The sequence below is a fragment of the Chinchilla lanigera genome, unplaced genomic scaffold, assembly GCF_000276665.1.
Source record: "Chinchilla lanigera isolate Chin_1 unplaced genomic scaffold, ChiLan1.0 scaffold00041, whole genome shotgun sequence".
Taxonomy (NCBI): domain Eukaryota; kingdom Metazoa; phylum Chordata; class Mammalia; order Rodentia; family Chinchillidae; genus Chinchilla; species Chinchilla lanigera.
Genome location: NW_004955442.1, coordinates 14,267,708 through 14,278,750, shown reverse-complemented (window position 1 = coordinate 14,278,750; position 11,043 = coordinate 14,267,708). Strand labels below are relative to the sequence as shown.

General features: G+C 52.0%; 1 protein-coding gene across 1 annotated transcript in view; it reads right to left on the bottom strand.

Annotated features, from left to right (window-relative positions):
- Zscan10 (zinc finger and SCAN domain containing 10) overlaps positions 1-8,695 on the bottom strand; it is a 10,822-nt gene extending 2,127 nt beyond the window's left edge. Inside the window, exons 1-7 of the mRNA XM_013517650.1 lie at positions 8,612-8,695; positions 8,147-8,239; positions 2,980-3,451; positions 2,556-2,814; positions 2,316-2,380; positions 1,918-1,975; positions 131-186 (exon numbers count right to left, since the gene is read on the bottom strand). Of these exons, the coding sequence (XP_013373104.1) occupies positions 131-186; positions 1,918-1,975; positions 2,316-2,380; positions 2,556-2,814; positions 2,980-3,375 (834 nt within the window). The 5' untranslated portion in view covers positions 3,376-3,451; positions 8,147-8,239; positions 8,612-8,695. The remainder of the gene's footprint in view (positions 1-130; positions 187-1,917; positions 1,976-2,315; positions 2,381-2,555; positions 2,815-2,979; positions 3,452-8,146; positions 8,240-8,611) is intronic.
- Positions 8,696-11,043: the final 2,348 nt, after the last annotated feature.

Below are 11,043 nucleotides of genomic sequence, written 5' to 3'. Positions count from 1 at the left end.
GAGACCCTGTCTCAAAAAGACAAAAATAAATAAATAAATAAATAAAAATTAAAAAAAAATTTTTTTTCAGAAGAATTTTTTTCAGTAAAATACACAGCAAAATTTATCACAATACCAATTTAAAACATACATTTTGGGCCCATTTAGCAAACTGTGCAGCTATCACTACTGCCTCCAAATGGAAACCTAATATCCACAGGGAATCACTCCCTTGACCGCTGTTTTGTTTTGCTTTGCTTTGTTTTTGTGGTACTAGGGTGTTTTGTTTTGTTTTTTGAGACAGGGTCTTGCTATGTAGCCCACGCTGGCCTCTGACTCACACCAATCCCCCTGCCTCAGCCTCTTGAGTGCTGGGATTACAGGCATGTACTACCATGCCCAGTCAGTACTAGGGATTGAACTCAGGTCCTAGTGCATGCTAGACAAGTGCTCAACCACTGAGCTGCACCTCTATCTAGCTCTATGTAGTTTTGTTTGTTTGCTTTTGTTTTTTTGAGACAAAATCTGGCCACATTGCTCAGGCTGGCCTCAAACTCCTGGCCTCAGCCTGCTGAGTAACTAGGTAGCACTGAGTGGCATGTGCCACCATGCCCAGCTTTTGACTTTTTTTTTTTTTTTTTTTTTTTTTAGCACTGGAGATTAAAAACAGGACCATCACACTGAACTACATCCCCAGCCCTTTTTTTGAGGCAGGGTTTCACTAAGTTGCCCAGGCTGGGCTCAAACTTGCAGTCCTCCTGCCTCAGCCTCCTAGAGTGCTAGAACTGCAGGCATGTGCCACCACACCTGCCTTTCTGACCATCTGTTTTAAAAGCTCAAAATTAATAGGTTGATGGTTAGACCAGACACGAGGAGCTGTCTGAAAGATAGATCCTGGGCATGGTGGTATATGCCTGTAATCCCACCACTCTAGGAGGCTGAAGGAGGAGGACTGAAAGTTCAAGAGCAGCCTGGGCAGCTTAGTGACTTAGTGAGATCCTGTTCTGAAATAAAAATTAAAAAAAAAAAAAAAAAGCTAAGCACAGTGTCACATACCTATAATCCCAGCACTCAAGAGGCTGAGGCAGGAGGATTACTGTCGGTCTGAGGCCAGCCAGGACTACACAGAGAGTTCAAGGACAGGGGCTGGGGATTTAGCTCAGCGGCAAAAGCGCCTGCCTGGCAAGTGCAAGGTCGTGAGTTCGGTTCCTGGTACCGGAGAAAAACCAAAAAAAAAAAAAAAAAAAAAAAAAAAAAAAAAAAAAAAAGAGAGTTCAAGGACAGACTGAGCTACATAGCAAAACCCTGTCTCAGAAAACCATACCCCCCCAAAAAATTTAAAATTAGCTTTAGTTCTTTTTTGGGGGGGCGGTACCGGGGATCAAACTCACTACCTTGCACTTGCCAGGCAGGCACTTATGCCAGTGAGCTATATCCCCATCCCAAAATTTAAAATTAAAAAGATTAAAAAGGGCTGGATGCTGGGCATGGCAATGCACAGCTATAATCCCAGCATCCCAGCACTGTAGAGGCTGAGGCAGGAGGATCACCATAAATTCAAGTTCAGCCTGGGCTATATAGTGAGTTCCAGGCCAGCCTACCCTACTACGTAGGGGACCCTGTCTCCAAAAAAATAAAACAAACAAAAAACAGAAAAGGGCTCGAGATGGAGCTCAGTGCAAAGGCCTTGGGGCTCAATCCCTAGTAACACCACCACCACCACCACAAAAAAAAAAACAAACCCATCAACAAGGCCAAGGGCTGGGGAAATAGCTCAGCAGTATAAGCACCTGCCTGGCAGGTGCAAGATCCTGAGTTCGATTCCCAGTGCCCACAAAAAAACAAAGACAAAACAAGACCCATAAGCCAGGTAGGGTCTGCAGCTGTGGGGTCAGAGTCCTTTGGTGGCCGAGATGATGGTAGAAAGGGGCTGCTTACCTAAAGGGTGCATAGGCCAGGTCTTCTTAGCTGGGACATCCTCAAAGGTCAGGGACTCCTGTAATGACAGCAGGGCCCCTGGGTGAATGAATGAGGCATGAGGCACTACAGCCTGACTGGACTAACTAAGACAAAGCCACTGGCCCAGTGGGACACACCTGTAATCCCAGCACTTGGAAGGCTGAGGCAGGAGGATCATAATTTCAAGTCCTACCCTGGCAATTTAGTGAGAACCTGTCTCAAAAAGGCAGCGGAGGGTAGGGGGCTGGGAATGTAGGTCTGCAAAAGCCCTGGGTTTAACCCCCAGGACCAAAGGGTAGGGGGAAGCAGCACAGGCAAGAAAGCTCCTGGGCTTGAGAAGGACCTGAAGGGTTAAGCAAAGGATGAGCCCAGCTTACCAGCACAGCAGCCAGCTCCTGGTCACGGGAATACTCCTCAGGCCACACTGAGGGGCCCTGGAGAGCTGACAGCGTTGGGGGAGGAAGAAAGCGCTGTTAAAATCAGCCCTGCCTACCAAGCAGCTCCAAGGACAAGTCCTCCCTCGCGCATGCCCCTGAAGCCAGCCCAGCTCTCCCTCATCCTGGCCCTTCTGCCCTCACCCACACATGCAGCCCCCTGTCTGGGCACCAGCTCCTCACTGCTTTCTGGCAGGGCCTGAAGTGTCCCCTGGGGTCCTGGACTCAGTGGCTGCCGGGAACCGGGGGCAGGTGTCCACTCTGTGGGCTCAGCAGGTCTGGAGGGCCATGGCTGGGACGGGGGCACTTCTTCATTCAGTGGCAGCAGGGCTGGGGGCTCTTCCTTTTTGGGACTGTAGCTGGGGACCTGCGAAGGGACCCCTTGTTCCTCCAAGATGATGTCTGTACGGGGACAATTCTTGCTGGCACTGAAACTAAAATCCTGTTGAAAACACATCCGCATTAGGAGGTGACAGCCCTCCACAGCAATGGGACAGAGAGGGGAGATTCACACAGCCAGGAGGGTAAGGAGATGGTGGGTGGAGGAAAGTCAGGTTTTCAGAGGTTTCTTCTGGGGGTGATCAGTCCCTCTCCACGCCCCTCTCACCAGCGGCCCGGCGTGGCTGGTGTCTCGGGGCACACCCTCCAGCAGCAGCACCACCTCCTCTCCATCCCGAAGCGGATGCCCCTGCAGGCGGCCCAGCAGGTGCTGGGGCAACACACTCAGGAACTGCTCTAGCACCAGCAGCTCCAGGATCTGCTCTTTGGTGTGCAGGGCTGGCTGCAGCCAGTGGCCACAGAGCTCCCGCAGCCGGCTCAGGGATGCCCGCGGCCCCATGTCCTCCTTATACTGGAAGCATCTGAACAGCTGATGGGCCACCTCAGGCCTTGGCCTGGCCTCTGGCCGCCTGATGCCTGCCAGGCCAGCAGCCTCCTCCTCCTCCAGCTTGACAGCTCCGAGCTGCTCCTGCCCCAGGGCAGCTGGCACTGGCTCCGCCAGCATCTTTCACAGCAGCGCGCACCTCCCTCAGCTGGGCACACTCAGCTTCCTCTCGCTGGCTCCGCTCACACCTGTGGGGCTAAAGACCCTGGGTTAAGATCTCCTGAGGGCGGCAGGCCGGACCCAGATCATCAAGATGCTCATCAGATGGCGCGTGCCTGCAATCCTAGCAATCTGAGAAACTCAGGCAAGAGGATTACAAAATCAAGCCCAGACTGGACCACTTAGTAAGACCTTGCCTCAAAATAAAAAATAAAAAGGCTGGCAGTGTAACTCAGTGCAAGGCCTTGGGTTCAAATCCCAGTACTATTATGACACCCCCCCCCCAAAAAAAAAGCTTCCCTAGAGGAATCCTTTTTCCCATGGTCACAAGTGATGGCTCATGAAGGCAGGGCAGTTCAGGTCTCAGCTAGAGCAATGCAGCAAGGGCAGAGAAATCAGACAGGTCTCTGTGATCATCCCATCCCAAGGCACTTTAAGACTTTCCATCTCTTTGCCCCAGCCATTAAAGCGAGCACCCTCCAGGCAGGAACAGCCCGCCCTTCCCCCTTCCCGTGCACTTAGTATTGTGGAAGACAGATCCTCCAATCCAATCCTGTCCCATCCATAGGGCACTGAAGGAAACAAGGAACAAGCCAAACTACTGCCTGAACAAGCAATTCAGCAGATGTCTCCAAAGACAGAATTGCGTTCTTCAGTCTGTCATAGAAATAAGTGCCTGTACGGGGCACTGTTCTACAGAAGACCAAAGAGCTGTTCCTATCAAGATGTTACCCTTGATTAGATCTAGATGTATGGTTTGTTTGTTTGTTTGTTTGTTTGTGCTGGGAATTGAACTCATGACCTCAGCCTTGCCAGGCAAGCACTGATGCCGCTGAACTATATCCCCGGCCCTGTGCTTGGTTTTTTGAGACAGGATCTCACTATATATTCCAGGCTGGCCTAGAACTTACAGCAATTGATACTTATGTAATCCCAAGTTTTGGGATTACAGGTGTGCACCGCCAGGCTCTGCTCCAGATGTATGTACTTCTAAAAGGCTCTCAAAGACAGTCTAAGGTCAGCTGGGGAAATATGAATGGGAATGGGATAGACTGACTGTAAGTTTGTTAGATTTGAGCTAGTCTTGTGGATGTACTCAATGTTTCTATTAGAAGATGCTGCAACTGAGTGTGGTGACGTATGCAGTCTGTAACCTCCACACTCTGGGAGGCTGAGGCAGGAGGACGACAAGTTTGAGGCTTGCCTGGACAACTTAACAAGACTGTCTCAAAATAAAAAAATTAAAAAAGGGCTGGAGATATAGTTCAGTGCAAAGTTCCTGGCTTCATTTGATCTTCAGTTAAAAAAAAAAGCTACAGGGCTGAGCCATGTTTCTGGGCTGATGAGACACAGATAGAAAGTCTACTAACCTGCTCTTCTAACTTCTCTGGATGTTTGAGCACTGTCAAAGTAAAAGATTTGGGGAAAGTTCATGCCAGTGCTATCTCCTTGACCAAGCATCTGTTTTGTTTTGTTTTTTGTCTTTTTGAGGCAGGGTCTCGCTATGCAGTTCACGCTGGCTTTGAGCTCACTTTGTAGCCCAGGCTGGTCTCAAACTCACAGCAATCCTCCTGCATCAGCCTCCCGAGGGCTGGGATTACAGGCATGCACCACCACACCAGGCAAATTTGACCATGCATCTGGACCCTCACTTCATGGCTCTGGAGGTGACTCTCAAAAGTCAAGGCCAAACCAGGCATGGTGGCACATGCCTGCAATGTGCCACTTGGGAGGCTGAGGCAGGAGGATCTGTAATCCTAGCACTCGGGAAGCTGAGGCAGCAGGATCATTGCGAGTTTGAGACCAGCCTGGGCTACAAAGTGAGCTCAAGGCCAGCCTGAACTGCAGAGCAAGACCCTGTTTCAAAAAAAAAAAAAAAAAAAAGTCAAGGCCAAGGCCCCTCAGCTGAGCGGGGCAGGCTGAGCTCAGTGGTCCCTTATCCTGGCTTCCACAGTCCCAGCCCCAGAAGCTCAGGCCAGCTGTGAAATGGGTGTTATAGGAAGGAGAGCCTCTGGAGAAGTCAAGGTCACGGATCTGGGCTGACCAGGTGCTGTTTCAGGTGGGAGAAAGACTGGCTTGCAGACCTTTGTGATAGTCAAGTCCTGGAGGCAGGAGGTAGCCTAGTGGGTGTGCCTTGGAAGCTAGGGCGAACCCTCCATCTTGGGTGTTCCTTCCTTCCTTCATCCATTATCCCTTTCTGAAGTACTCACCCTAACCTAGAGTCTGGCTAGTAATGCAGACAGTGTCTATAACGGGCCACCGGGGGGCAGTGGTTCCCCAGAGCCAGCCCTCGCCCCCCACCTCCTCTGCCCTTCTGTGGGACGATTCCCTTTTTGGGGTGGCCCAGAGCTGTCAAGGAGGACTGGCCCAAATTCAGTCCCATGCACACAGGGTGCAATCTGGTCCTTCAGCACCATCCAGCTTCTCAGAAGAGGCTGTTGTTCCCTCTCCCAGCCATTCCCATCCTCCCCCACCCCATGGGCATCCCCAGCCTCCAGCATCCCTCTCTACCCCTAACAGCACAGACCAGAGCCCCACAATCACAGCAGCAGTTGGTAGGAGTGTATCAGGGCCAGTCACTGACTAGTTACTGTTCTCAGCAGTGCTGTATATAACACCAGTAATAGTGACTATCTGAGGACACTAAGGCTGTAGGGTACAGACACACCCAGAGGAAAGATAGCCTCAGGCACACAGCCGGGAGAAGTCAGTCTAGTCAAGAGTTTGGGGCAGTTTGTTGAGCCTTCTTTATATGGTACTGAGGGCATACATGTATAATCTCAGCACGCAGCAGGCTGAGGCAGGAGGATGGATCACTGTGAGTTCAAGACCAGCCTGAGCTACATAGTGAGCTCAAGGTCAGCATGAACTACATAGTGAGATACTATCTCAAAAAAAGACAGTAAGTAAATTCATGCTCAGACTGGGCAATTTTTAAAACTATTTATTTAATTTCTTTCTGAGACAGGGTCTCACTACAAAGTTCAGGTGGGCTCTGAGCTCACTTTGTAGCCCAAGCTGGTCTTGAATTCACAATGATCCTCTTGCCTTTGCCTCTCTAAAGCTGGGATTATAGGTTTGGGCCACCACACCTGGCTAATTTATTTATTTTTTTGAGACAGGATCTTGCCATGTAGTTCAGACCATCCTTGAACTCATTATGTACCCCAGGCTGGCCTCATTTGTGGTGATCCTCCTGCCTCAGCCTCCCCAGTGCTGGGATTATAGGGGTGCACCACCATGCCTGGCCCTTATATTTTTAAATTTTTTAGGTATTTATTTTTTGAGACAGGGTCTCGATGTGTAGTACAGGCTGGCCTTGAACTCACAGCCATCCTCCTACCTCAGCCTTCCAAGTGCTAGGATTATAGGTGTGTGCCTCCACACCTGGCCATCTTAGGCAATTTAGAAACTTAGGGAGACTCTGTCTCAAAATTTAGAAAATTAAAAAGATTTGAGATATAGCTTAGTAAGAAGGCACTGGGTTCAATCCCAAGTACTGACAAAAACAAAACAAAACACATTCTCAGGTGGTATGAACAGGGTGGGGAATGGTAGGGAACACAGAAAACCTGGACTTCAAGCATGAAACAAAAAGGAAAAAGGATTTGACACTGAAACCAGGGGCCAGGCCTTATCTCCCCTGCACCTCAGCCTCCCAAATAGCCTGTCTAGCCTGGGCTCTTGGCTGTACTCTGACATTAGATGCCTTGGGACTTTTCCTGTTGCAAGGACAAGTCCCCTCCTTCCCCCCCTCGGTGCCTCCCTCTGGGGGACCCCACAACACATCGCCTGTCAGTGGCTGGGGCGAAATCCCAGTTGAGTGTGTTTCTTCCCCCTGGCCTTCGAATAGGCACAGTTTCTAGTTCAGTAAGTATTTGTTCAGCCCTAGAAGGGACTTCAATAATTGTTAGTAGATATAAGGAAACAGCATGATAATGCCTCTCAGAGGCTAAGAGCTGAGGAACGTATGAAAATATCTAAGGCAGAAAGGATCTTTGATAAACGTACAAGAAAAAAAATTGGGGGGGGGGAGCTGAGGATATAGCTCAGTGGCACGGTGCCTGCCTGGCAAGCGCAGAGGTCCTGAGTTCAATTCCTGATTCCAAGAAAAAAAAATTTTTTGCATGTAGTAGTAGATATGCAAAACAGCTAGAGAGCTGATCCTTTCTACCTTTCCCTTCTTTCCTTTCTCCTTCCCTTTAATTCCTTTCAGAATTCACTTCCAACAATACAGGCAGGTACAGAGTGTGATCTGCTAGGGCACCACCCTGAGACCTGCTTCACTTCACTCCAGCCAGTGCACTACAGTGTATCCTAATTTCTTTATCTAACAAGTGCAAAGACCAAGGGTAAGTTGCTCATGGTCACACCAGATGTAGCCAAGATTGGCTGTGAGAGAGTAATTCTAGACCCCATAAATCTCTGAACAGAGAGGACCTGATTTCCCTCCTGGCACTTGTGATTTTCCTAGCTAGAATATCACAGCAGGACTCAAAGAAGTAAGAGGATTCCACATTCCAGCCTTTATGCTTAGCCACACAGGGTGGCCGGAATCTCCCTCCAGGTGAGGCTTCCCCAAAAGGTTTGCATCAAGTGGAATTCAAGCAAGTTGGCCTGTCCCGCCCCCCGGGTCTCCAGGACAAAGGCTCTATTAATATGCACATCCGTAGGGGGTCGGCTAGGGTGGGGGCAGGAGGGCTCTGCAGCCACCATCTAAAGTCTGACCAACCTAATTTGGGACGCTGTGGAGAAGTAGAGCAGCGGAGGCTGGGTCAGCTCCAGGAGAGGTCCTCGGATGAGACACACACGGACAACTCAGAGCCTGCAGCCAGGGAGGGCAAAGGGTGGGAGTCTCGCCCAGGAAGGTCCCTTCCTCTGCTCGCCCAGCTGCAGGGTGCCCCAGTGGCTCCTATCTGTTGGTCAGGCTTCCCTTCAACAGGGCTCAGAGAATGAGGCTGCCTGGTTCACCTGGGGACACGTGGAGCCTGCTTCCTTCATTATCACGGGCCATCCGGGGACCCTCCCTGACGCTCCCATCGCCGAAGTCCACGGAGCTGGTTAGCAGGGTTCCCCAGCACGAACACCCCCTCCCTATTCTCCCGAGACTCGGTTCCAGCCCGCACCCCCACCGAGGCCTGGAGTCCCCCTCCCCCCCCATGCTGCTGTGAGCCTATACCACAGGCCTCCAACTCACCGCTCCGGGTTCCCACTACAGAGGCACCGATGTAGGGGCTTCTCTGAGGGCTCCAGGACCAGAGCCAGTTTCCACCAGCCTAGGGAAGGACTCCCAAGAAAATGGGACAGGAAGTTCCCTGCTCCAGTCCCATTCAGGTGATGAAGGAGCTTCCTAAAAGTTAACCCTTGCTTCCCAGTTCGGGATGGGTTGGGAAGAGGGCGGGGCCAGAGAAATAAAGACAAAAAACGCTGAATCCTGATTCCGACCCTGCAGTGCCTAAAGTGAAAGTCTAACTACCTCTCCCAGCCACTACACCCTCCCACAAGGATGGGCCCGTGTCCCGTGGGGGTCTGAAAGACCGTACCTTTCTTTTAGGACTAGAGCTGTCCGGGGCCACCCTGGACTATAGTGAGACCTTGTCTCTAAAATAAATAAATCAATCGCGGGGTATGGTGGAGCACGCCTGTAATCCCAGCACTGGGGAGGCTGAGACAGGAAGATAGCTTGAGGCCACTCTTTGTCACACAGCGGGTCACTACTTCAGAAACAAAACTAAGTGAATAAAATGTCTGCCGTGTGCCAACTTCCTTGCGAGTCTTCATTCATGGGGCATATTTTTGGCAAGGGTGTTCCGTGTGCCTGGCCTTCGAGCTAAATACAACGTACGAGGCTCTGCCCTCGGGGCTTTCGGTCCAGGGCACAGGGCAGGCAGAGAAGAGGCCAGGAAAGTGGAACAGGAAGTGGGTGTGTGTCCTTGGACTACACCGCTCACCTAACGTTCCTCACAATCCTTCTTGTCGCTCCCCCTCCCTACCCGTACTGGGAATGAACCCAAGGCCTTCACCACAGAGCTACATCCCCCGCCCTTCTTATTTTGAAGGGGTCTCATTAAGTCGCTAAATTGTCCAGGCTGGGTTTGAACTTTCGATCTTCCTGCCTCAGCCTTCCAGAGTGCTAGAATTACAGCCATGAGCCATCCCGTCCGGCTCTCGCACGTGACTTGTCTCAGCTCCACGATGGGACAGCGGGAGCTCGCAGGGAGAAAAGCGACCTCCTTAAAGGCAACGTCGCCAGCTCAAGGCCAACCCCTTCCCTTTGCGCTGCGGCTGCCCCTCGGCCGAGAGCCCCCAGTCCCAATCTCGCTCAAGCTCCGGTGCCCGTCCGCATTTGCCTGCACACACCAGCACCGGAGCTGGAGCTTTACTGGCGTTGGCCTTCCTGGACCCCAAGCTCCGGGGACCCGACAGTCTCCTGGGTGCCTCGCCCCGCGCACCGGCCACAGCTAAGGTCCCGGGCTTCAGTCGCCCTGAGCACGCGCGCCAGAAAAGACCCCGCCCGGGACGCCCCGCCCCTCGAGCCCCCCCGCCACGAGCCCCCGCCCCACGAGCCCCGCCCCGCTATGCCCCGCCCCTGCGAGGAGGCCAGGCGGGCTGGAGTTGGCAGAAAGTCCTGGAGCTCCGCCTGATGCCGCACGCGGGGAGGCGGGAGAGAGCAGGTCTTTGGGGCTGGTGGTAGGGACCTCAGCTCACTCCCGCGGCTCCTCGCCCCGGGCTGAGCTCGCAGCTCCTAGTTGGGCCTGCTCCTCCTGCCTGGGCTGTCGGAGCGCCCCTGGCGGTACCTGACTCTGCGGGTGGAGTCCGCTGGGTCGCGAGCAGCGAACTCTTTATCAAGAGTGTCTGGGAGCCGGGCGTGGTGGCGCACGCCTGTAATCCCAGCACTCGGGAGGCTGAGGCAGGAGGATCGTTGCGAGTTCGAGACCAGCCTGGACTACAAAGTGAGCTCAGGATCAGCCTGAACTGCATAGGGAGACCCTGTCTCAGAAAGACAAAAAAAAAAAAAAAAAAAAAGAGGTGACTGGGGACAACTTTGAGAACATGGTCTCCGGGTAGGGGACCTGCTTGGTGGTCCCGGTGTCGTTGGCCTGGAGCATCCGGAGTTGAGCGCCCGGAGACTGCTGGGAGTGCAGAGGGGTCGAGGTTAGATGTAAACATGGACCTCAGACTCCTGCGCGTCACCTTTCCTCGGTGTTGTGTCAGAAAAGCAGAGGCCAGCTCCACGCAACCACAACAGTAGCGTCCACGCAGAAAGCCAATACAAGACCTACGCTAGCCGTTGGCGTCTTTTTTCCCCTAAACCTCACCCGGTATGGTCTTTAGCTACCTTCCTGCTCCCACTCCGCTGTGCGAAGCTGCTGCTCTTTCGTTCATTAATCTTGGAATTAATTTACCACCTAATATGTGTCATTTTCAGGGACCAGTGCTGCCCTCCCGCAGTTATACCTCTGGCCTGGAAGTGCTTACATTAAAATCCTTTCAAATTCTTCCTGATCTTTGAAAGTATGCCGCCCTATCCCAGGGTTCTGTCTTTTAATACCATACATGTAAGTTCTTGTGAAGTCGCTGAATTGTCTCATCTCCATTCACTAAGGAGAGACTTACTGTGAATCCAAA